This window comes from Nipponia nippon, unplaced genomic scaffold, assembly GCF_047370975.1.
Source record: "Nipponia nippon isolate SJK-2023a ecotype South Korea unplaced genomic scaffold, ASM4737097v1 scaffold_4, whole genome shotgun sequence".
Taxonomy (NCBI): Eukaryota; Metazoa; Chordata; class Aves; order Pelecaniformes; family Threskiornithidae; genus Nipponia; species Nipponia nippon.
Window position 1 is genome coordinate 28,487,806 of NW_028262358.1, and position 27,573 is coordinate 28,515,378.

At 42.3% G+C, this 27,573-nt stretch overlaps 1 protein-coding gene across 2 annotated transcripts in view; it reads right to left on the reverse strand.

The window, feature by feature from the left end:
- The window catches only part of LOC148053234 (uncharacterized), a 179,202-nt gene that overhangs the window by 87,106 nt on the left and 64,523 nt on the right, over positions 1-27,573 (reverse strand). The window contains exons 2-4 of one of the 2 annotated variants that reach the window (XM_087776431.1): positions 24,784-24,972; positions 23,625-23,816; positions 21,554-21,633 (exon numbers count right to left, since the gene is read on the reverse strand). The exons of the other annotated variant lie outside the window; for it this stretch is intronic. Coding sequence (XP_087632557.1) covers positions 21,590-21,633; positions 23,625-23,816; positions 24,784-24,972 — 425 coding nt within the window. The 3' untranslated portion in view covers positions 21,554-21,589. The remainder of the gene's footprint in view (positions 1-21,553; positions 21,634-23,624; positions 23,817-24,783; positions 24,973-27,573) is intronic. 2 annotated transcript variants of the gene reach the window in all.

The following is a 27,573-nucleotide window of genomic DNA, read 5'->3' on the forward strand; positions in this document are numbered from 1 at the left end:
ATGGTATCTGGCTCTTTCGGATATCTCTACCCTAAATGCTCCAGTTATTCAGTTATACTAATAAATGTTGCAACTAAGTTGGAAGAGTATTGAAGATGGGCTGGTTTATTAAAATGAACAAAAACGTATGTTTCGTTTTTGAAGTTTAAGGGCTATCGCCCTGTTAGTACCAACAGGCCTGGTTTATCCAGGTAGAGTTAACCCCAGCCCACAGACTACCCCATCATATTCACACTGCACCGTACCAGAGCCTTTCCAAAGAAAGGTGGCAGGAGTCCTGCACCTCTCTGTGCAGTCAGCCCAGGGCTGAAGCACTTGCACTTCTGCCGCCAAAGACCACACAGAGTTGCAAAGGAAGCACAGCGGTGTCAGAAAGTATGTGGATAACACCGGGTGCAAGCTGTGAAGGGAGAGTCCCACAGTTACAGACACATCTGAACGTCCACAATTCACTGTCTACAGAATTTTACTACTTGGAAAATGGTTGACTTTACATTGTGAGCAATGAAAACCTTCCAAGTAAAGCAATATGTTCATTCACTGTTAACTTTAGCTATATGTTTTTCATTAAAGAGAGCAACAAGAAAAAAGCATGCAAGGTGGGGATGAAATGACAAGAGAAAGACATAAGGGCAAAAAGCTTAAGGGTAAAATCTCTAACCTTTTTCCTTTACTAAAGGAACAGAAAAACTTTCCTCTACTCATACTATTTACATTCATTAGAGACCTGATTGTTCAAACTCACTGAAGCTGTGAACACACTATGAAATGCAAACTTTCTCCTTCATACTTTTGATAAATTAGAACATAATTCTCTGCCCAAATTCTTGGGTCGCCTTGTGAGGCAAAGGTCTCAGCCCTGACCTCCAGCACAACACAACTAAAAGGAACTTGGCTAGCTGATGTGAAACAGAGCTTCCAAAACGCTTGTCACATGAGCCTTAATAAAGCTGTAATAAATGCTTTTCAGAACCAAAATAAATGAGAACCCTGGAGTACCCTGAAAGTCCAGTCTAAGCAAGTTAATCTATGATTAACGCTTTTTCATCATATTCTACAGACAGCATGTTTCTTCTTTGGGAGGATGATGCTTTCATGATGGTTATTGGGAGACTGGGAATAAATCTCCCTTCATCTTGATTACTTATTTCCCCCCACAGTAAGTTCTGATACAACCTTCATCTTTACAGTGCCAGAGTGACTTCCAGCAGTGCATTCAACAGTGTGACCGACATCTATCATGTGTGCTTTGTTCTGTCTCTGAATGGCTTTGGGAGTCCTGCATGTGCGCTGTAATCTCTTGTTTTAGCACACATACCACTGACTCTTTATGATAATGACAGGCGATGGCACAGCTTGGGCTAAAAGCAGTTCCTGCTTCACAGTCCTGTATTAAGACCCTTCTGGGGAAGTTACACATCAGAGTTGAGTCACTCTCACAGTTTGTTCATCATTGCCAGAAGTAGCACGTCCCGTGCTCCCACCCTGCCCTTTCTTCTCTCCAACCCAGTCATGCTAACGCACCGTTTCTCTTGCATCAAACTAACATTCATCAGAGCCTTCACTGAGCTGATTCAGTTCATTAACCCAGGAGCAAACAATTAACTTTTTTGTCACGTTGGTTTTCTTCCAGGCCAGTGAGTTGAATCCATTTCACGCAGGGCCTGATGAGCGCTAGACTTGCTGCCAGCCAGGGGGAGTAGGCAGCCAGGAGCAAGGAAGAGGAGCAATAAGATGAGGACAGGGCACTGGCTGTCCCCAGTAGAAAGAGAGACATGATCTGCTGCAGCATGTCACTTTACTTTCAGCAACCTGACCCTTACTGAACAAGGCTTCTTTGCAGCCAAGAGGTGAAACCGCCAGCTGCAGTTCTCCTCCTCAAGCTCCCTGCAATCTGCTGCAAACCCTTACTCCAGGCCAGTAAGGACCCCGACAGTCAACAGGGAGACTTCGAACCTAATCTAATACTTTTTGCCCTAGCTTTCCATAGGGTAAGTTTGATGCACTCACAACAGCTGCCATCACTGGAGAAATGCATACTGCAGCTTTCTGTGTTTCCCCATGGCTAACAGTTTTAAGACTGCTTGTACTGACTAGGCATTTCATCACCTGCAACCAGCTTGGAAAAAATCCAGGTCTGCGCAGAGTGAGTGACAAAGGAGATACTGGAAAGGCACAAAGTTTGTGATATTCTTAATCCTAAAGGCTTTCCTCCTCCTATGCTTACTGCAGATCACCTGCTCCTCCTTGATTACTCCTGCTCCTTGCCAGCTTTTTATACAACTTCTTCCTATTTGCCTGCCTCCTCATGAACAGAGACCCTCCCTAAATACCTCTACAGCTGCTACAGCCTTTTCCTTTTATAAAGCCTCTAAGAACATTCCTCTGCCATGTGTGTTTACAACAAATCAACTACTAATTAATACCTGGGAAGCAAAAAGTTAACACTTATATGTTTGTATTTGCACATGAATATATATCAAATGCATATATACTTAAACATTTACAGTATATTTAATAACATTTTTTCCCCTCTTCCCCCATTTGTTGTATGCAAGGGCATCTAAGTTGCACTGAAGCTTAATTCCTTTGACTTGTTGGGAAACCTCAATTTAACGTGCAATGCTTTAATACACTGGAGGTTCGTCTAATTCCATCCAGTTTATTCACATAAAAAAAATAACACACATCACTAAACCTGACTGTGTGAGCTGATTCTCCCTTCCAACAATGAAAGCAATTTGTTACTTTTCCTCTAACAATAGCTAGGAGGGAAAGGTTCCTTCTCCACAGCTGTTTCTTGAAAACCTACCAGTACACTACAATGACTGACAGACCTTTCAATAGAGTAGGTTGGACGCTTATTCATCATTAATTGATCCAAGCCCTTGATAACCTGATAAAAGATGCAGTTGACTGCTTTGTAAAACAACCAGGATTTCAAAGACTGTAAAACAGTGGATAGCATAGTATTTAACCAGTTTTCTTAAAAGCAGAGTTAATCTGCATAATTCATTTGTTCAGTGATATTCATCTACATATTAGCCTTACACACACAGTCTGACCTCTGTTACATGTAAGGTTTCAGTTCAATTTTTGGCTTCTCTTTCTACTGTATTTTGCATCCCAAATACATCGCTTGTAATTTCCCAGCCAAAGTAAATGGGTTCAATTCATATAGCAGTTAAATCTTGTGCAAGCGGCTCCCTTGAAACCTTTCTCTGCCGCCACCACCACAGCACCCATGATACCATCAGGACCAGCTAGAGTTACCATCTCTAACAGAAACTTTTCCAAAAGCCACTCTTGCCACCTTTCAACTCCACAATGAGTTGAAGCACTGCTGCTGTGCGGGGGAAACCCCTGCTGGAAAGGCAGCTCTGAAAATTATGGAGGAGGAAAGCAGACAGGTCCCTTTAGGTGGTAAAAGAGGTTACGGTTTCCTTCCAATAACAGTTACCATATCCTTTGATATTCTATCTACTTTATCATTTTCCCTGGTTTTGCAGAATAGCAGCTGCGATAACACAGAGCCTGTCTTCTGGACTGCCCATCACTGCACAGAGGGAGATCGGTGAGGACGGAGAAAACACTTGTTGGGAACCTTCAGCTTGCCTCAGCTAGGAGGCAAAAGATGAGCCACCCACCTGACCCAGGAGTCAGGGGTCAGCCCCTCCGGGGAGCCACCACGTTGTTTGGCCGGTTTGCAGCTAATCCCCAGAGAGTGGCTCTTGCTAAAAGATTTCTTTATCCCCTTGGCTGAAGAAAAAAAAAAAAAAACAAACAACAAAAAAACCCCAGAGTTAACAAGCCCAGTAAAAATCCATGACTCAGGCAAATCCTTAAGGATCAAGTGGGGAGGGGGAGGGAACATAAACTAATCCAAGAGTCCAAAATGTCTTTTGCCAAAGCCTTTTAAAAAACAAAAACTTCACTAGGGTCTCCTCCTAAGTGGCGATTACAGGGGAGGCATTTCTTTCTTTCTTAACTTAGAATCTCTTTCTAAACAACACAAACAAGGGTGCCCATTGACGTAGTGCAGTGCTTTCTAATCCATTTGACCAGCTGGCTTTGTATGTCTTTTATACATAATGCGGGAGAAAAAAAGAAAGGCTTCTCAGGGAGAAGAGCCTCCGTCTCCTCAGCAGAAATACTGGTTTTATTGCTGGATGGCCTGCAGTGTTCCTGGGGAATAGATACAAATTTTTCTTTAATAGAAACATTTACAGTACATGGTGTTGAATATCAGCAGTGACTCACATAAGTTATAAATGATCATTTCCTCCTTTTTCCCCAGAGAAAATTACACACATCTTAGATATTGGTGCTGCCACTAGTTTCCAAATCTGAAAACATCAGCCCAGGTTTCCTGAGGTTAAAATAAAAGCATTAGTGATGTCACTAAATTTCAGTAGATGCCTCACAAATGAACATGAGGACAACACGGGACAGCACGTACACAGCAGAGAGCAAAAGGTACATAGGAAGGGCCTGGAGGGACCTGTGAATTGCCTGCAATTCCAGCTTGCAGTGCTCATTTGCTAGGTCGATTTCTGGAGTCAGATGTGGGAGAGATGAACCCCCAGCTGCTGTCACCCCTTTTGGTGGTTTCTAGCTTGGGCCAGCACCAACGTAACAGCTCAGCACTGCAGAAAGCGAGCGCTTTCCTCCATCCGCTATCCCAGCCACATGGCCCAGTCCCCTCCCAAGGGCATCATCTCTGGCATTCACTTTTCCTTTCACAGAGCCAATAAACCAACCAACCAGCCAAGAAAAAAGAAGAGCTGTCAGTACCACAACAGCTGGGAATGAACATTGATGTGGGGGCAGGATCTTTCCCTTTTTGTAGCATCACTATTCTGTTTTGGCTCAATCTACCTTATGACACCATGCCCCAGGTGGTCGTATCTTTACCTTCCCACTCCAAGCCCTTAGTCCATGATCACTCTCTTTTCTCAAAGCAGTCTCTAGAAAGCACTTCGGCTGTTGGCTTTCCTGTCCTACTGTCCATGCATGTTCTCCCATTCTTTTTTTCCAAATACCAACACACAAACTGTAGTAACACTGCTAGACCCAGCACAGCTCTTTTCACAGAATATTAATTGTTGTAGAAAGAAAATTTACATTTCACTTCCAAAACTTGTATATGGATTCATGTGTCATGAGTTTCTACATAGCACATTTCAAACTCAGGAATGTTCACTGAAGGCTGGTACAGAGCCCTGAACACACCTGAAGCAAATTAATTTGAAATTTTACACTGGACAACATAGCTTTTCCCTACATACCTTCTACCCAGCTAGCTTCAGCTGTCTGAATTTTTGATGGCTTCAATATTTTTATTGTTTTATATGATTCACATCAAATAACGTGAGCATTGTCTCCCTTACACTTCATTTTATTTCATATGCCGTGTCCTTTTAATTGAAGAAGTTGTCTGCATTTTGCGTCACATCTAAGAGCAGAAAAGTTTCCAAACCATTGTTTCCCTACCAAAACTCCGGGCCCTAGCCCTAATTTGAGGGAGTCAGGTGTAGGTGCTGCAGCATTGCAGAGCTCTGTTAGAGCAGGTGCAAGATGAGGCTTGGAGTCAACAGTTCACTGTTTTGTCACACACTGTTGGGATTCACAGCTGTGTTTTGACCAGCTTCCATAACCTCATGCCTCCATGGGAGCTCTGCTCAGGCACAGCTTCCACTGGACCCCTGAAGCAGCACAAAGCCTTCGATAGTGCACACTTGGCGGGGCTAGTGCAAATACGGCCTTTAGGAGCTCTGAAGGGGTGAGTCAGAGCTCACCTCTTTCTGCAGACTCCTTCCCCTCCCCCTTCACATCAGAAATATTTCCATCTGCCTGCTGGTGAAAGATGTCTTCTAAAGCAATTTATATTCAGATGTTTGGGTTACATCTGTAAGGACTATTCTTCCCTAACATTAGAAACAACACATAAAAATTGTTTTGAAAGGTGCTAGCAAAGGAAATTTTATCTTTCTGAGCAATTAAAAACTCATGTGGTTACTGTTCTGTGTTTTCAAAGAACATATGTGCATATCTGTAACAAAACGCTTGGGAGGCATGTCTGAGAACTAGCATTTAATCGTAGAAACTTTGAACAATAGTTTAGTCATTGTTCGGATGGTCCCAATCCTTTCCAAAGTTGACAGCTCTGAGAGTAAAGTCACTTAGCCTTGTACAATGCAGGAATGAAACAGCACGGGGAAGCACTGTACGAGGCAGCCTAGATGAAGATACACATCTACTGGGAGCAGTCTAGCTATTCTTTTCCTCTTAAGCCAGTTTCCCTTCAAAGCTGTGAGTAAAGGAAACAAAAGGCTGGATACTTAAGACTTTTTAAACATAACTAGGCTGCTTCATTTTTCATGTCTTTCATTTGCCAGGGCTTTGCATTTTGCCTCCAACCTCCCCACTGTGAAGTCCTCAGTCAAGTCAAACCTGTTTGCCATTTGTGTGTGTGAGTGCCCTTAGACCCAAACCCAGCCAACAGTTTAGAGTAAACAGACCTACCCAGGGAGGAGCTGGAATTTGAACTGCAAATCATCTGTGTCCCAAACGATTACTCCCTCTCCAGGTGAGGGAATGCAGCAACATTTCTGGTGTCTAAGCAAATTTCTCTGCAGCAGTTCAAAAGATGGGAGATCGGCCTTTTTTCCATCACAGGCGGGGCAGTGCCTTAGAGAGACTCATCAACAAAAAAACCTGCTTAGCTAACTAGTCTGCTCCTTTTGCGTACCTACTGCTGATTTGTTGAGCTAATATTTTAAGAACAGTGGATACATCCTGGAACCACCCTCTTACCTCAATGATTATGTCTAAATTGTTCTGCCGAGTATCTTACATAAGACTTGCATAAGTAATGCATTCTGCTCCTGGTAAATTCGGTTGCTCGAGCTAATGATTACCACCACACGGTGAACTTCCCAGACTGCAGAACTGTAGAACATCCAAAACTGCACTGCTCGACACAGTGCTCATCCTTCTTTAGCACAAGACTGACCTTTCAAAGAAGATTAAACCTAGACAAACAATTGAAAAGCCTGAGCAAGCTGAGACCTGGCAACAAAGGCAAACACTAGCACAAAGAAACCACAAAGGGGAAAGAAAAGGATAGGAATAAATAAGGGAGAGTGGTAATCACTCTCCATCTGAGAGAGCAGGGACCAGAGACGGACCTCAGCATGGAGGGGTTTTGGTATGGAGCACTAAGATCTTCTTGCTCCATCTCCCCCTCTCACCACCACCACCACTGGTTTAGGGATGCTCAGATTCAGACCTGTGAACTCACCTGCTGCATATGCATGTTCTAATTACACCATGTAGTCCACTCACCTCTTGACCACATCACTTGAAATGTAAATGACAGGTCTCAGATAAAGGCTACCTGTTTGCAGGAAGAGTATGTCCCATGCAAGACTTGCACATCCTGCTCCCCACTGGAAAACATCTCACTTCTGGATTGACTTAGAAGATTCCTCTGAAGACAGGTCAGGGTGGTGGAGGCTGAGGGCAAGCTACATGATTGGTGTGGAGGAGTATCAATTCCAGGCTGTAAACTGGAAGAGTAACTTCAGAGAGCTCCATTAAAACACTAAGTATTACTCATGATTTCATCTTTTCTGTCTCTTTTCCCAAAGCCCAAGAATTCAGGCTTTGTATATACAGAAATGGAAGAGGATAACATGCACAAAATACATGGCCCACATTTGTCACACATATCCTGTTATTCATAAATGAGAACCCATAGCAAATTAAAAGATAAAAAATTGATACCAGGCAATGATACTTTGATAATCACATAGATAATACACATGATCTTCTGTATTAGAGAGTACGTACACTATTATTTAAAACTTACACTAAATCTGTAAGGAAGGTGGCCAATGGGACTAAAACAAAACAAAAAAAAAAAACACCAAACAAACCCACACACAAAACAAAAAAAAAACTCAGTGGTTGGGAAACACACTAATGAAGGTGGATGGTGCAACCATCATTTGCCTCCCTTGTCATTATGAGGCAGTCCTTATTACATGATCACACACTGGTTTTGCCTAGACTCCTGCCTCATTCACTGCATAATTATAATGAAAATGAAGGTAAATGTTCTAATGCTAAACGTCTTGGAAGCTTAATCTAGGAGTCATTTCAGCTTTGCTTATAAGACACATAGCATCTGTTTCCATCTACACTGAAACACAGCCAAAGCTAAAAAGCGTGCATTAAGCATCAGATATTTCATTCGGTGTGATGAGCCTGGTTATATAACACAGGTCCAGCCTGGGAGAGGAGCGAACTTTGAATCCCGATTCGCTTTGTTGTCGGCAGGTGCTACGTTGTGTTGTGACCTGTTCCAGCCACACCTATAATCACACAGCGAGCTACAGGTAACTCCTGAGATTGCCTTTTATCTTTAATCACTTCCTGTTCACGCTTCATTCTGCCAACACCTCCTGTCAGGATTATTGCTGTTTATTTCCCATGAATATCCAAGAATATCATTCATCCCGGCAATAAAGTTTTCCATGCAGTGAGGCATGCTTCAGAAGCGACCTGCAGTATTTCCTAAAAGGTTACTTGACTGACTTGTTGGTTGGGAAAGTAAACAGGAAGACCTACATTGTCTGTCATAAAAAGCAACAGTGTTAGCAGGCAGAGATCACCGAAGCAGTTATTCCAGTGTAGCACTCTAGAAATTAAAGTCTCGTACGCAGATTAAATCATCTACTAGTAGCATCAGTACTGTGGGTCTGATCTAGAAAGTTCTTAGTCAGGTTGAGTTGTTTCCTCTTACAAATACTCAGATGAGACACAGCTGCGGATTTTAGATAAACTGCGTTGGTCACCTCATATCCAAGATTTCTAAGAGATGCTGGTTTTATTTAGTTTATGATCCTGACTGCACAGTACAACCACCAAGTCATACCACAGCCTCTTAGAAGTCCACATCTCTCTCTCCCAGCTACACATACCTAAGCGGTCAGCTTAACCGCTTTAAAGATAGACCTGAAGAGCCTGGTAACTAACTTTTCTCTTATGAGGACCTGCAGGTGTCAGCAGCAATAAGTCCCATCATCCTTGCTACATCCCACCACAAAACCAACACAATAGAATGACATCACTGACGTTCTAGAAGCGTTGTTTAACAAACACTTTAAAATATCAGAATCTGTTTGGGAGGCCACATGGCAAACCCATATCAGGGTATTTATGCATCTGAAAACAAACCATTTTTTACTGCAGAGAGAAATAATACGAAAGTGAGGGCACGCTAAATGAAACTATCAGAAGGTTACTCTGAAACAAAAGTCTCCATCCCTGGAGGTATTTAAAAGACGGGTAGATGTGGTGCTCAAGGACGTGGTTTAGTGGTGGACTTGGCAGTGATAGGTTAACGGTTGGACTCTATCTTAAGGGTCTTTTCCAACCTTAATGATTCTATGAAAAAGGACTGCTTCTTGTACTAGTTATTATTCATCTGTGAAGCACATTGTCACAGAATATTGCAGACATCAGGGTTGAAAGGGGTCCAAAAGCAATTGCACAAAGCCGTGTAAGAGAGATCCGTCAAGGGCTACTAACCTCGATGATATCAACTGTGGCTCCAGAATGCAACACACTACTGAAAACTGGGAGGGTACACTAAAAAAGCACCACTAAGCCTGTCCTGCTCTTTTAGCTCATTACTGACCACTATCAGAGGCAGGACAACAGGAGCTTATATTGGAGTTCTTATATTGTTACTGTTACATTCCCTATTAGGCAAAGATTTCTAAGTAGAGCTCGCCTTTCCTCCATTCTTCACGTGCCTCCTGTTTCTGCTGGACAGATACAACTGCGATAACCTCGGTTCGGACACGCTGCCCATGCAAAGGACTGCCAACAAACTGCAGCAAAATGATGGATACTGAACACACTAGAGCTTGCAAGTCTCAGCGTTCAGCCCCTGCTCAACATCTCTGTTGGCCCCACAGAGTCTGACCAGTGAGGATTATTCCGCATCTTCCATTTCATAAACTCTCGCTCTCATTCTGTCTCTCAAGTCACAATCTTGCCTCTGACCAGACTCATCTGCTCCCCAGGATGACAGAAGTAACACTTCAGCCTTACAACAGTCACACTTCAGCCTTACAGCAGCCATGGGCACTTCCCAACATTGCTCTTTTCTCCCTCTGTTTAAAAACATTCTGCTTTATATTCACTGTAAGTTGGAGTGTTATTCGTTGCTGTGTGGAGCTTCCCCTACTACCATTACACACTTTCATAATTAAGACTTCTCTGCCTGAGTCAACTGAAAACTACTGAAAATGTCAAGCGTTTCAGAACTAAGTATTGCCAGAAATAGCCACACTGCTTCCAGACAATCTTACTTCTGGCAGGCACCCCTTGAATGCAGAAACTAAAGCAATTGTTAAGTCTCCATCTATCCTCCACACTCATTAGTATTTGATAATACTGGTTTCTGCATAACTCAGTTAAGAGTTGCAATTATACCTTTAAGAGGCTTTCAAAGGGCCAGTCCTCTCCCTATAACATTTGTGCATAAACTGACTATGTTCTGCCTTATCCCTTGCAAAAATGTACTTAGCATTTACTTTCTCAGTGACTCCATCTTCCTTATGGTCCTTGCACTTTGTGATGGGGATCAGCATTCCACATATGCAAGAAATAAGGAGAGCTACATGAAGGATCAAAATAGAGTCCTGTCCCATTGGATGGATTGATTTGCCACAGGCCTCAGGGACCTTCAGGCTCCACGCTGCCCAATTTAATATCTGCTCTGTACTTGGCACTATTGATTCCACTACCTCTTCACCTATAAATTATGGCAACTTCCCCCGTGGGTAAAAAACCAAGCATGCTCAGCTCTTCCTTCTCTTAAAAAAAATCTTAGAGAGCAGTTAGGAGGTGACTTCATGGTTTTAAGTAAAACAATATTGATTTTTATAATGAGTCTAACCACAGTCTAAAGATAGCACATCACCTACTTACCTTGACTTCATGAGTGACATGTTGGTATTCTCTTTATCACTACACCATGAATGAAAGACACAAAGTTTGCCATATCCTGTAAATTATGAAGCCTTGTTCTCTAGTCAGATCATTTGTCTAGTCGAGGAGCTGCTGCCTACAGCTGCTTTGCACACAAGAAAAAGATATCAGACTTTGCTAGTACTTGGAGAAGAAGCAGAAAAATGACAGCCAGCTACTTTAGAAAAGCATCACTCATTAATCACTGAGTGGTGGTTCTTCTGGATTGCCGTTGAAGCAAAGAGCTATCTACAAACCAAGTATGGAGAACCACGACGAGTCAGAGTACACCAAACACTTACCCTTTAACAGAAGTCAGCCAGCCAACAAGACTCTAAACTGAAGTCTTTTTTCTTAAACTTCCCTCTGGAAAGAATCTTATAAAATGGTGGGAACTCAGTAAAGCTTGGAACTTTGTCTAACACCTCATGGTGTAAGATATCCATAGAGATTTTTAAAGCCTGCAAGTATCTGAAACTGCAGGAAAAAAATACTGTCAGTAACAATATTGTCAGCTTTTGCCTGGCTGGTTAGTCCAATATTTTGGCAGACACATTGGACTTCCTCAGTGTACTCCCTACCTTGTCTCATGCAAGAGGAGTTTGAAAACCCAGAATGTTTAATGGTTTATTTTAACTTATGTCACCAGGTATACAAACACCTCTTTTAAACAGTGCCCGAGGAACAGAATGAAATCAATCCTTTCTATATGAACACTTGCTTGTTTAGGTCTTCCTTTCAAGCAGCACAGTTCTTGTGTCTTCTCCCTACAACATGCAGAAGAAAACAACCCAAGCTAGACGCCATATTGCCAAGCATGTTTCCTTTCGTTTTGGGTGAATCCTTCCGACAGGCTTTTATACGCTCTAGAAAATGTATCCTGTTACAACTTTGCAGCTGCTGTTGACTGTAGCAGTCCTGTCTGAATCTGGTCCAATGTAGGTCACCAAGAGTCAGTCCTAGAACAAGCACTTCTTAGCTGTTAGCAATTGCATCATCACATCACTTCCCAGCATAGCATCTTATCACTGATCATCTGGGGACAGAGATTTTTGTTAATTTGCCAGATGGAGCTTAGTAGGCCAAGTTCTTTCTGGAATACCTGAAGGAGACAAAAGCTACATGTGGCCTTCTTTCTGATTTTTATTTTTACCCAGAAGTAAAGCAATCAGTGCTAGCTTTGCAAGAAGATCCTCAGGGTTATCCACAAAACCAGAGAACCCCAAAGTAAGTAAATGGCTAAAATAAAACAAAAACCAGTAACAAATGCATTGTTTTCTCTTGCTTCTAGCACAATACATCCCACTAAGCCCCTAAAATCAATCCTGAATATATTTAATTGTGATCATGCTGAACACAAGATTACCAGAGCCAGAAAACGTCTTGGACTTGAATCAACAATTGTTTTCCATTTTGAAAACTTCACAATGAACATGGCTGGAGTCTTGGCTTCCACCCCCTGAATGAAACCCAACATCAGCTCTGGGTCCCCAGAGTCCCAAAACTGAAGTGACCCAGATGCTGCAAAGGTCAGCACAACCAAGAACCACCACTGAATTTACTATTTTTGCTATCATAATGCCCAAAGCCTTTAGTCCTGAGCCAGGGCCCCCACTACATTAAGCAATGTGTAAACAATCTTGAAGAAGTAGTCCCTGCACCAAAGACCTTACAGTACAAGTTTTAGCAGGCTCCATCAGCAACATAAAAAAAGCAAGCGGGGCAGAAGGGGGACCTGGTAACCCAAATGCAAACACATATTCGCACAATGAGCATTAGTCATGGCTTACCACCAACTAATCTCAAAACAAAATATTTTCCAGTAACAGTTCTCACTTTTACCAACAACGACATAACAGAGCATTTTTTTCCCCTCTCTGGGCTCTCAGCACTGAACCACCTACAGATAGAAAACCCTTCTCTTTTTTGCCATTTTGCTGCAGCTTGTGCACTGTGGGGGGAAAAAAAAAAAGCAACATCAGCAAAAAAAGTAAACCATAGCAAGCCAATTAGATGCAGGCTGGCCTTTCTTTTCATAGTGAAAGGGTTTTCTTTTTTCCCCTAAAAGTAAGAAAACTCCAAAACTTGGTCTTATAAGGAGGTGCCAATGAGGTCCTTTATGTAAAACCTTCATTTAAGAGGGAAAACTCACAGTTCTCAAAAGCACATTGCTTTTTCCTCCTGTGTGCTTTGTTCTGAGCCTGCTGCTATACGTGTATTCACCAGACCAGCTTTTATTAATAAGATTTGGTACTCTGCATGATAGCTCAGAGAGAGTGGCTGATCTTCTATGCGCTATTTATTATTTTACTAAACTTGAAGGGTCCTAAGCTTACATATTTATGCTCTCAAGCGTCCTGCTGGGTTGGAAAGGCAAGCCACTGATGATGGTACAAGGTGCAGTTTGACTCCAGAGGAGGGGGCTGTAAACACACCATGAGGGCTCTCTTCTGGGGGGACATGAGCTTGGGAGCTCAGCTTTGCTCAGCCAAGGATTATCCCATGTTGTCAAGAGGCACTATCGCTTTGTGGTTCAGTCCACCACTTTTTGCTTTCACGTTGGGCTGGGAAGTGCAGAAAGGGGTTTCCCTTTAGCCCCTCTAGCACAGAGGTGGTTTGGTTCAGACCTCTGGAATTCCTGGATCCTGAAGGAGACTTCAAACATGCAGGAGAGGCTGAACTCGCCTTGCAAAGCAGCACTACCACAACGCACACGAGCCTATATTCTATATTAAATTAGGAAGTGCTTTCTCCATTTCTCCCTAAACTGAGCAATGCTAGGTAAGCCAAGCAAAGTAAGTGGATTCATGTGCTCTAAAAGCACACTGTCCAAACAGACATGAAGCCTTCTTCCATTCAGAGCAAGGCATTATTTATGAGTTAACTATATATTCCTCCGTAGTCACAGTGCAAGAAAAACATTCATTCTCTCCTTGATATGATACTATAGTTCTCCAAGCCCAATATAGTGGGCTCAGGAAAAATTCCCCATTTGGCCTGCCCTTACAATTCCCAACAAATGAGTCCTAGAATGACAGAACACCATTTTATTGAACTAACTAGCTGCTTTTGGCTTTCTTCTCATTTTTCCCCTATAACACAGAGCCTTTTATCTTGGGGCTGCCTCCTCCTGGGCATGCCTCCAGCTAGCCTTAGCGCCTGCTGCACATGAGCACTGTCTACGCAATATCATCATTGCTTTAAAAATGTACCAAATGCAGGAAAACAGTTTCTCTCCCCCCCACACCCCCCTTTTTTAATAATTTTTCCATGTGGTTAGAGAAATAACATCTGGAATTACTGAAGGCTGCCAAAAGAAGAGAATGAAAACAATGAGTTGAGTCACACTTGAACCTGCCAACTTCATATAATTTAGACCTTCTTGAGACAGTTTGAAAAGAAAAAAAAATATGGAAAATGGTTTAGTTCGCTTTTTATAACGCAATTTTTTTTTCTTTTTTTTTTTATCTGCTGCTGTAAGTTGCAGAGTCAGCCAAGACGTAGCACCATGGCATGGGCATTCATCCTTGCAGCACTCTAATATCACAATCTTTCTATAATTCATCTCTACATATGCAAGAGCAGATTGAGGTTTCTCTTTCTGAGCAGAGTCCCACTGAGCTAGTGAAATTTCTCCCAGGAGCAGATATGAAGCTGCACTGGACCAGTGCAGAGAATTTGAAAGTTTCCTAAATGCCCCTTCATTTTTCATACCCATGAACTGAACTTGTATGTTCTGGTAAATTTTAAAATGGTTGCATACTGTCACAATGCAGTCTCTGTAACAATTGCCCTAACCCTAATCAAGGACATTATATTTCTCTGTCTACTCTAGGAAAAGCCATCTAGTGTTTCCATGGTCTGAATTTTTCACCTCTTTTCACCTTGAACAGTTGTGCCATGCTAGCACACAGTTGGTATGCCTACTGAAGCTGGTGACTACAGTGCTAGTACAGATAAAGAAAGCAGTTAAACTATCTAATGAAAGAGAAAACTCAGGTGATAGGAACCACCAGCAAAATATTCCGTGAAAAAAGTCACAAATAGGAACCAAGCCAGGCACAGCCTGAGGAGTTTTCTGTGGGATTTAAATGCAAACGTATGTGTGACAGGTGGAAAAGAGCAAAGCTGGAGGCTACAATGCTGTTTGCTGGAGCCTTGCACATGTGAGAGAGAAGACCAGCAAAGCACAGTAATCAATAGGCAGCAGAGAAAGATTTGTGGCAACACTTTCGGAAAAAACTAAGAGACCTCTGGAGAACAGGCTTAGCTAGAAAGCCAAGAAACTTTCTCCTACTGATTGATACACAACATATCTAGGGATTTATAGGTATTGTTTGTAAACTGTCTGACTCCAAGATATACCCAACTTCATCATCCATTTTTTCTCTTTAAGGAGACCACTCAAAAGACTTAACTGTAGCTAACTGCTAGCATGAGCAGGATTGCACGTTCACATCTCGGCAAAGTACGTGAAATTATTATCAATCCCATACAGTATCATCTGACAACAGAGAAAAGGTGTTGTACAGTCATGCTGTATGACCACAGGAGATGCTACACTCTCCTCATGAGGGCAACTGTATTATGAACTCTTTTACAAGAGTGCTTTTACTGATATTTCAAAAAGCCCTTAGAAACAGCCATATTAGCCTTTATACTAACATCACTCTTGTCTGACATTATCTTACCACCTCTGTTACCATTACTTTTGTGGGAGGAGCAGGCGACGCTCACAGTAGCTTCCACAACAGTGTCCCAGCGTGATAATTCCAGCCTGGCTTCAGCAGCCCGTTACCGGCTCGGGCGGAAGGCACCTACTCCCCTCCTTTCATTTCACAAAAGTTGACGTTTCATCAGGCTATGACAAACCGCTTTCTGCGCGGCTATCGTAGCTCCTTTCCCTCAGTGCAAAGCTACTGGAAATTCTTATCGAGCTTGCCCACCCCATTGTTCCACACTATCACGTGTTATCGGAGGAGTCACTGCACACTTAGCACATGTCGTCTTCTTTCTTTTCACCAAGTCACTTGGCAACAGTTGCAGTAGCTCTCCTTGCCTCAAAGGCTTTAAACAATCCTACCAATATGGCTGAGCAGCTAGAGATGCATTAACACAACTCCTTCACGTGGATAGACCTTTGTTCCAGGATAAGGCAAGATAAGACTCACTATTTAGTTTAAAAGCCTTTATAAATAGGAAGCTAAAATAACCCCATCTAGTTTAATACCAAAACAGGAATGTCTATAAGATGTGACTACACTGATTTAGTTTTACTAGTTTAGATTCACTCCTTATCTTATACCAAGAGCTTTCCCATTCAGACAAAGTGTTAGCCTGCTAAACGCTAGTTAACCACTCACTATTTTGTACTTATTAACTTACTGTCATTTAACACAAAATGTTTAGGCAAACCATTCTGATCCTCATATTAAAAAGAAAGGGGCTCCAGGCGTCAGATTGTGAAATATGATTTCCCAGGATATATTAAATTCTGGTTTTATGTTCTTTTTGATATCACAGAACGTCAAAGCTCATTTCATAAGAGGGCACTTCATCATGCTTTGCATACAGCATACACTCCCTTGATAAAGTCTCTGTGCTGCAACAAACCTGGAATTTGATCAGAACCTCTGGAGCACCCGGCAGTGGGAGCAGAGAGCAAAACCCACACCGGGAACCTCATCTCACAGAAGTTCCTTAGTTTTACAGCAAACACAAACAAGAGGAATGAGCCAAGGGGCTCGGCAGAAAGCATCACAGACTTGAATTATGCTGCAGGACAGACTGCAGATGCAGAGCCTAGCTCGTACAGCAACGCCAAGTACAGCACACATCACATGTGTGTCTGCATGTTGACTATATTTCTGCAAGAGTCATAGCAGAATGACAGACAGAATTATGCATTTAGGACCATTTGTAACCAAAAGGGTACCAAGGCCTGAACTTTTTCACGTGGTAACTGTCAGTCTAACTATAGAACTGTTGAGAAAAACTTATGACCTAACCCTGGTTGCAATATACCTGCTGTGCCTCGGAGATTCTCACAGAGTTTCAGAGGGAAGTTCCCCTCTGTCCTCAAGGTCTTGCACAATTCTTTCATATGCTCCTTTAGCTTTTGCATACTTCAACATGAAACAGTGGGTTGAAACCCAAAACCTACCACAATTGATACCATTAGAGGAAATCAGCAGGAGGCTGCATAGAGGAGGGAAGTTTGGAATGAAATGGAAAGGGTATCCTAATAATCTGGGGTACACAATTTACTGCAAGACACCACCAACCACTCTCAATTTCTCTTCCTTCTCTGCTTTGGCACACAATTCTCCAGAAGTAGAAGATTCCTGAAATTAATGGGCGATACCCCAAGGTCAACAGAGTAGGTTTTTACCCAACAATTTTAAAGTGAAGGCCCACCACTGGCAGCCTATCTTTTAAATTTCCTACTTTGATTGTGCCACATTCTGGACTTACTCCCTGTATAGGTGGCTGCCGAACATGCAGGCTGATGCAGCCATGTGAAGCATATTAAGCCCCCTCACAGGGCCATCCTCATCTGACTGCAATTGCTTCATGACATCATTTTGAAGCCATGGGGGCAGCCAAGCAAAGGATGAGATGGTCAAGAGCCTTTAACCATTCTCCAATTTGCCCCAATTCCCGAGCATCCTCTCTGGTACACACTGCCATGCTATCTGCGCATTAGCAAGATGTTGCTGTCAGAAAGCAGTAAGTTGCTGTCCTGTGAATATCTGCTATTCTTTTGCAGAAAACCTCATCATTACGCGACTGAGTCTTGATCTAATGCGATGACTGTGGTTGAGTATTTGCTGTGCTGCTCCCAGACGGTATGCTTTCAGCAGACAAAAGTGAATTTTCAGGACTTTCTTAACAGCAGATCATGACTCATATCATAAAGGAAGGTTTCCATAGCAGACTATATGAAAAAAATAAGTGATAATGCCAGGGCATGGCTTGCCCAGAGGCTAGCAATAGTAACGGTTTACTGCACGGCACTCAAAGTGGACAACGTTGTTTGGAGTCACAAGCAGTAGCTCTGAGTAACTAATTAGCAAAAGATCCCTGTATCTTGTATATCAGTTTATATGCTTATAAAAAACTCCCACCAGGTAATATAGATAAAAAGCAATAAGTGATTATAAGTGGTTGTTTATATTTTATTAATATCGATTGTTATTTAACAAACTTCATTGTGTTTCATAACTGATTAAGACTCTTCCATATTAATTCTTGCAAAATAAATTGCAAGCCTTATCTCCAATGAAATTTTATCCCCTTTCTTCACCCTCCCACACAGTAGGTGCTTTGTAAATTGTGATTACCTTTTATCACACAGTTCTTTTATTTGTTATAACTCATTTCGATGGATATCTTGTTGACGTGTGATTTAATACTTTTTTTTTTAAAAAGACAAGACACATGCAGTGTCAGAAATTTACTTATGTTCAGTTGCTTCTTCCTGTGTTTCATGCTTCCCATTGCCCTTCCCCAAGACCCTCCCTAAATTCGGAGGGAAAAGGAGGGGAAAAGGGAATATTTACGAATATCATCAGATTCACTATTCTCTACAAGCCTATGTATAGTCTGAAAGAATGCATGAGACAGTTTAAAGATGTCTCTCCCTCTTCCTTTTAGCAGTCCCCACCATAGAAAAAATAAGAGTGTTTTCCAGGGAAAAATCATCATGGCCAATTGAAGTAGGACCACAGTTTTGTCAACTGGATGAACTACTCTGATGTAAGTTGTGCTGATCTAGGAAATCATAACCTACCTGAAGGTCTTTGTTAGTGGAGCTACAAAAGTTTACGTGTGCAGAAAAAGGCTACATTAGCTACAGCAATAATTTCTGGGTTTTAAAATCTTTTTTTAGTCAATATATCTGCCAGGTCTTTCAATCCAGAAACCACTCAGATGATGGAAAAATCAAATCTTTCAGTAGTGGGCAGCAATACTTACGATTTTGTTGATATATCCTCAATCTTTCAAAAAAACCAACCAAACAAACAAAACACACACACACAAAACAACCAAACATGCCTTTTTTTTTTCTGTGCAGGAAGATATGGCTTAGCTTTGACATAATCCTGTTATGTTCCCTTCTTAAATAACAATGCAACTAAACAGACAGATCTAAATAAATAGTAAACCTTTGTAATTTATTTTAGCACAAAGTATTGATGTTATTAATCTTTAATGCAACTCTTCCTGTAGCAAATGAGTACATTTCGTTATGGAATGGCATGCTTATATATCTTAGGAGCTAAAATCATGGCTTATTTCACAGAATATTTGAGGCCACATTGCAATGCATTCCAAAGACACTTGTGTTGAAGGAAATGAAATTGAGCTTTAAAACGGAAAAAACTTTAGGGAATGTAGCGCTCAAATCCACTGTCATTTAACTTATTCATTTGAATTACTGATTTACTATACACATTCCCCAAACACACAAACTATTAAAAAAAGTTAAATGTATCTTTGGGTTTATGACTAAAGCAGAAGAGTTAAACAAGAATGATGTCCACATTTTGTTATTTTACTTATTCTCGAGAATATTTTCTTTTGTTCACAATTACTCTGTTTAGCATAGTAATTCTTACTTAGGAAATGAACATCAAGAAAAAATTAGACCTCTTTAGAAATAAAAAATTAATAGGCTTATAACGCACTTGCTCTGTTGATACATGTCCTCCTGAGTGCATTAGCAAGGGATACCAAATTATGAGAGGAACTAAATACCAAATAACTATTTAACAAAGAGTTAAATGAAAACATTTGAACAAACCACAAAGCTTTTAGCTCAGTTTTTGTGCACAGTAGCTATTCAGAGAGAGTAATGATGCAATGCAAGATTAAAAAAAAAAAAAAAAACAAACCAACAACTCTTCGAAAAAATATTCCTGCTTCTACCTGACTTCATGTAAGAATATTTTTAAATGATCTTGCAGGCTTTACAATCCATTAGCATTATTGCTTGTCAGGGCCTTCACACCAAACAACAGGTGTTTTGTCATGAACTTGAGTACAAATCTCATTTCAGTTACCCAGTTTTAGTAATTCTCATGTTATTCCAGGAGTTTCTTAAAACCTTGCATCCAGATGACGAGGTGAGCTATTCAGCTTTCATTTGGGGGGGGGGGGGGGGGATGGATGGATTTTTTTCAAAACAAATACATCTCTAGCCTTTGTAGTTGTGGCAAATAATTGAAAAACAAGAGCAAGAGCGCACCCCCACAACCTCAAATATATGAAAAAAATAGAAAAAAATAATTGGGTTTTTTTCTGCTATTTAATTATATGGGTGGGTTTGACAATATGAGGACATAGGGAAAAGAAATGAGAGAAATATGAGCAACATGAGAGAATTTTCTGTGGGTAGAATACAGCTAGAAACCAGAACCCCTCAAGCCCCATGAAGTGAAGCAAACTGTAGTTTACCTCACCCTCAGCCTGATGCTGCAGCCTAGAGATACAACAGGCAGCGGCACCCTATATCAGCCTGGCCCCGCTTCATGGTTAAGCAATCCAGCCCTTTCCATTCTTTTGCCTAAATTCTTTTCACTCTCTTCAGCAGACAGCTCAGCTACAAGACACTAAAACAAAAGAGCAGGGATTATTACATTAATCCTCGGCAAATAGGCTTTTGCCTCTAAAGCTACACATGAGCTCATGTTGAGCATATCACACTGCAACTTGCAATAGTTTCTTCTCCATCAACCAGTACGTCACCTTCATTTACCTGGAGAACAGAAAATGCTATTGAAAAAAAAAAGGGGGGGGGGAGCAGAATCTCTTTTTATAAGGTCCTTTCTTCTTTTAGACAAACAGCATACTTCTGTTGCATCTAGGACAATTAGGGAGCTTTTCCCAAGATATTAAAAATAATTCAGCTATTATCTCTGCATCATGGTTAGTGTTGTGTAATTATTACTGAAAGGTAACTCTGCATCATTGAGGTGACAATCTACAACAGTATCAGTTTGTGGACTGTCAGGTGTCCAATGTGCAGTGTCAGTAGCTGCTTTCACAATAATGGAAATAAGAATAGAAGAATAGCTGTCATTATCCCCTGAAATCAAAGCTCACAAACACCTTAAATGCATGCTAGTTTAAGATTCAGGTCAGAGGTTCCTGGACCCCCAACTTCCTCCTATATCCAGTGGTCAACATGGTCCTCCTGGCTGACAAGAAGTTTGAAATGTTTTGTAAGACTGATGAAAAAAGTGTCTGGGAGGGTTAAAACAGATTAGCAAGGAACTGCGAGGTGATGAATGGAGCCTGCCCCTGCAAGCCTTCCAGGTTATCTTCATCTTCATGCCCATTGGGAAATGACTCACAGGTGTTTTAGGAAGAAGCAGCTGCCTACTTTGTGACATTTCAGCTTTTGCCTCCAGGTTGAGAAGGGTTTGCAGGATAAGATACACAGAGAGGAGACGGTCTGCTGGAGATATCAAACTGCATTTGCTACATCCAACATAGAGCTCACCTGGCAAGTGAGCAGAAAGGTTTCCACATTTCAAACTCAAAAGGAGGCTGGTCCCATCCCATTGACAAAGGGCAGAGACTCTGAAAGGGGAAAAGCATTTAAAGCAAATTAACACCATTAGCAAATTTAGAGCTGCTGAAAGCAGCTTGACATGGGCTGACATTTCTGGAGACCAACATCCTCCAGCTGCAGGGCAGGCAAAACAGGAGGAGGCATCTCCTGGCTTCCCCCTCCACAGGTCCCACGGCAGAAGTGGAGGGTGGGAACCTGCATGTGCCGAAATCCTGCCCAGCACTGAGCAGTCGTGTTAAGTAGTCATGCATCATATCACTCCTGCCTTGCTCCACACCAAGCCCTTCAGCTCTTCCTCCTGTGAGTAAGAGGTGCACAAGGAAATTGCGCATCCATTGAGAATACTTATTTTCTCAGTGCAATTTGAACAAATGAATTCAAATTTAAACATAAATTTAAAGCAATGGATCAAGAAATCAACACAACTTAAACTGAACTCTTGGAGTTCTATGGGTTTCTAATAAACAACAGTCTGTCACCAGCAGAGTCATGGCAGCATTTATCTAAGCCATATCACACTTTTTGATGGAGTTTTCCTTTTCACAAGCATAAAACAAACAAACAGAATCATAGCATATCTTTTAGTTAGAAGATAAGCCCAGCAGATAGGAATCTCTAAGGCTTTATCTCGCCTTGTCCCAAACTAATTAATATGGTATTATCCTGTCTTCTAAGAATCACCAGTGATTTATAAAGTAAGTAAAAATTGTCATTATTCCTATCTGACACATGGTGAAACTGAGGTATGCAGAGGTTAACTGGGAAGAAAAAGAAACAGCAGCTTATCTTTTAAGACAGTAGTGAACTATTGATATCTGCACCCATAGTCCATCCACTGAATCCATAAAGTTTGCTAGTTACGTGGTTTTGCAGTTTTACTGTAACCTTTGTCCTAGGAAGATTACTTATCTGCAAGTCAATAGCAACACAAATTTTTATGAAGCAGGAGACAAAATCTGAGCAAACTTTTTTTCTTTCACTCTTTTTATTTTTTTTAACATGCAACTTCAAACTCCAAAGTCACATTAAGTCCAGGACCACAGTAAACCCCCCGAGAAGCGTGCAAGCAAAGAAGAAAAAGCTGAATGAGCGGAAAAGGGGCGTTGCTTGGTTCAAAGAGTCACCGAATCTATTTACAAAGGAGGCCGAGAGGTCGGAGCGGGGCCCACGCAGACATCCAGAATTACCCCAGCCAGAAACAGACGCTGCACCACAGTGCACAAACCTTGTTCTACCAGTGAAACTATAGTAACTACATGACCACTGGGGATTAGCGTGACCCTGGGTCATAAAACTTGATCGTGGTAGATTAGCAAAAGATCAGGCCAGCGCTGGAGAGGAGGCCTTTTTTCTTTCTTTTAAAGAAAGAGCATCGCAAATGAGATGTTAATTCTGCTTCGGATCAGGAGTAAAACACACACATGACAAAACAAATGTGTGCTTACAAATATTTTGTCATATTAGATTAAATTATAGCACACAGACTAAACAGAGAAATCTGAAATGCAGGGTCTTGTGTTTGGGATATCCTTGGAGCTTTTATACAAAGAAAGAGAGAAGTTTATACTTCGGCATTGCAGGGTTCATAGTCATCTCATACCTGCTGCCTAACACAAACACAGCTTGCTGTACGACAGCTATGTATCTGTCAATGCAAGAACACATCAGTTTAACTGTCAAAATCCTTCTCCTTGCTTACTGGTTTGACTGTGCTGCCCTTCTGCTTGGGGTGCTTCTTGTCCTTTCCTGATAAACGACAGCCTGCCCTCTCTTCCCCGAGACTCGGTTTTGGGTCCATCTGCCCTTATTTCCACTCTGATTCCCTATTTCTTTCCTATTTTTGTCTCATTTTATATCTGTACATGCTGCAGAGGTCCTGTCTAATAGGTAGAGCAGACTCCCACCTTCTACCTACCTCGGTCTCCTGCAAATACCACTCCTTTTCATGACGCTTTCTTATGCCAATCTCCTCATCAAAAACATTTCCACATCTTCCTACCTATTGTTACTCTGCACACCAGGTTGATCTGAGTCAAGGGGAAGCCTGTCGGGGCAGAGAGCTGGTGGAGGCAGCGACACACGAATTCGGTTGGCCAGGAGGGAGTCAGCTTGGCCAGGCAGCAGGCACAGGGAGCAATGGGTGTCCGGGCACCAAGTTCAGCTGGGCGTGTGGCAAAACAGCTCCTGGAGGCTGAAAGATAGCAGGGTTACCTCCGTCAGGCAAAAGAAACTGCAGGACATTTCTGATATTTGATGTCAACTGGATAGAGGGGGGGTTTTTTAGTCTACAAATTACAAGAAAGGTACTAGTCACTAGGCTAGTCTAATGGCTTCCATGTAGCGTTCTAGCTCAAAAAAAAAAAAAAAAAAAAAATCACATTTGGCTTTTAGAAGAAACCTCATAAATTCAAGAAAGGGATCGCACAAGTGCAACATGCTTGCTGAGACAGGAGTGCCAAGACTCATTAACCCAGGAGGTCCTTTCCAGTTCTGCATGTCTTTGTTTTCCAGGAAGTAAAGGGTGAGGAGTAAAGGAGCTTGTTGGACTGGTGTAATTTCCACAAGGTAGAAGGAGGAGGAGAGAGCAAAGCAGTGCCTGAGCCTCAGAACTTTTTTGGAGAAGGAAGTTTCAACCTTTTCTTCTCCTTTTTTGAAATACTTAATGGCCCAGCTTTCTGTTCCCACTTATCCTGCAAAACAGTATGCACCAAACTCCTGAACGAGTCCTTTGCTCCAAGATGTCTTCTGTTCCTAGGACTGCTGAAGGCTGAAGAAGAGCATGGGGGAGCTCAGCGGGGCCAGCACATCCAAGGAGATAAACTGGGCAGTCACCCAGGCTGGCAGAACTGGAGGGGCAGCATTTCTGGGATGCTTTCTGCAGAGCTGCTGACTGGTCACCATGGCTTACTATGCAAACATGGGGGGAATAGCAACAAAAATTCATTTTGCCAGAACCGCAAAATAATTAGGACAATTCCTGCCCTGCAGAAAAGGTATCTAGGAGAATTTAATTGCAGCAGCGGAGGGCTGAAAGCCTGCACTAACTGTACTCAGAACAGCGTCAGCAAGAAGAGGAGAGCTACACAAGCCATAGGTGTCCAGAAACAGCTCCTCTTATTGCTGCTACCCACCACGCAGAATACCCCTTCCTACCTCACCTGCACCCCCTCCAGTGCCTCCTCCAGGAGAAGAGGTCCTCTTCTCTCTCAGCTCCTCATCAGCCCAGGCAGTGGCCCCACTCTTCCACACAGAAAAACACTCTCCATGCTGATGGCACAGGGAGGGACACTTATGGGCAGCCAAGAGGCCTCTGGGACTGCAACACTGATGAGACTTTTGATCATCCCCTAGAGAAGAAATAACCCAGAATACATGGGTTTAATAGCTTCCTGTGGGAGGCCCTGGTGGAGTCTCAGCATCCCTTGTCAGCATCCAGCAAGGACATGTGACTGCAGCATGCACCCCTTCCTTGACAAGATATTCCCACAAAGCAGTTGCATCAAAAATTTTGTCACACCACCATACAATCTTTCTCCTTGCCCACCCTGGCAGCACCTCCTTCGGTCCTCAGTGTCTTCTCCGGTCCTGCGCTGCTGCCCCCCTTGCTCAGCCAGGTGCTCAGCAGCACGCATGGTAGATGGGGCCCTGCGAGTCGGGGTGACGACAGCACCGAGCACTGGTTCTGGCACCTCTCACAGCTCTGCCATCATGGCCCAAAGCACTGAGGCCTAGGAAGGTGCAGGCAGTTATGTTAGCAGAGGTGATTTCAAACCTCTACCTGCCAGCAGCACCCAACACAGCCACCATTACTGGGTCTGGGTCCTAAGGACGACGCTGCTTCAAACCCCTTCACTCCTATTCATAGCAACATAAGCCCAAAATGTCATTAAATCTGCCACTCTCCCCCCTTTACCCTAAAGCTCCCTGGATGGCTTTGACTTTCACAGGGCAGGCACCAAACCTGGCTCTCCTCACTGCACTCACCTCCCCAACACAGCCAGCACAAAATACCTTCCCTGCCTGGGTTTCGCTTTCATTGTATCAGTTTCAGAACTGATCCCTGAAATAGTCCAAGAGTTAAGGTGCTGATATGCAGACTAGTTTTTGAAGGGAAAAATATTTTTGTTTTTTTAATATCCATTAATTACCTAAAATGCTGCTTATAGAGGAACCTCACTCATCTATAAGGAGAGAAAAGGGAGAAAAACTGACATTATCTCCTATTTCAGATAATAAGGATAGCTAAACTCCGAATTGAAGATAAGAGGAAAAGGCTTTTCCAGCTGCAGGGCAATGCCCCACATTCGGGTCTGCGCTGCTGGCTGCCTCGCGCCGCGCAGCTGGGGTTTCCAGGCCCCAATGGAGGCACTCGGCACAGCCCAGCCCAAGCCTCCTCTAGCAACCTGCTTCCACCTGTAGAGCTGAGCCCACCATGAGCATCTGGAAACAGCTCCTCTTCTTCTAGCCTCTGCTGCCCGCAGTCACAGGCCCTGAATGCCCATTGCCTATAGAGGGGATTAGACCAGCTGGGCTCCCACCTCAAGGGTACCGTACCCACGCATGCTCCTCTGCAGAAACAGATAATATTCATTTGACCATGCAGTCTCTGGTGCCTGATAACTTAAAAAAAAATAATCCTCTTCCTGATGTCTGTGGTTGAGAAACATTTGTGCCAAGTGCCATTCATCTGGTAGTTACAGCTACATATATATTTATATTTGACTTGCACTTCACTTAATAGCACATGAACTGGTGAGAGTAAAACGACATTGATCTCTGCCTTACTGCTTTGCTTCACAACAAAGGTGCAGGCACAAGAGGTGGGTCCACCACAGAATACTCATGGATTGCAATTTGGGCAGGAACAGTTTGTAAACATCAGAAGAAACAGCAAAAAAATATTTGTGTTGCGAAACAGTAACATGTGTCATTAAAAGACAGTTTACTTTTCAGACATGTACAGTGCTCCACATTGTTCCCATGCTTTTCAAAGGAAATTATTAGTGTTATTAGCACAGCAGACCTCTTTTACAAAAGCAACTCCAGCCAAGGTTAATGTTTAAGAAGGAATTAAATATTAACTCAAAGGAAAGCACAGAAGTCATAATGGTCTCAGATCATACATCAGACACGAAAAGAAATATCGCTATGAAAGCAAAAAATAAAAAAGCAGGTTCAGTTCCCAAAGCTAAAAAATCAGGGTTCTCCTGCCTCATTGCCTTCAGGTTCCCCGAGACAGAAGGACAGCGTTGCCTCTCTGCGTTTCACCCCAGGACAAGTAATTTTCCTGCTGCATTTGGTTTAGCAATGACTCCTTAACAATAGAAGGTGGATCACAGTGACTTAGCCTGCTGAGGAGGGCTGCAATTTGATTCCCAGCCTGAGATTTGCAGGTAAGATAAAGTGCAAAGGTGACTATACACCACAACAAGCAAGGTCTAGCCCCGTGGCTTTGCCTGGAAGGGAAAACGGATTATTATTATTATTATTATTATAGCAGCAAATCTACCAAGATCTGTTCCTTTTCTCCTGTTCCAGCTCCAGTACATGAAAATCCTTGCAGCTGTCTGAAGATAGTTTTATAGTGGCAAAATGACTTGTTATATTAGTCCACAACATGCATTTTGCCCTGTTTTACAATAATCCCTTATTCTCGTTCCCATCTTTGTATTCTCACTGCAAACTTATGAGCTGAGAACAAAGCCATGAATATTAACTAACTGCACCACTATAAATGCACTTTTTTATATTGCACGTTATGCTGAACTTCCAGAATAATACTCTCATTAATAAGAATGTTTGGTCCTAGACTTTTAATAGGGCTATATCTGCACTATACTTTTCACCTTCAAAGCATTTTAAAGATATTAGCTAATTGATCCACTCAAATCCCTTTGGGGGAAGCAAGTTATCATCACGTTGTTCTTACGTTTTTACAGATAGAGAAA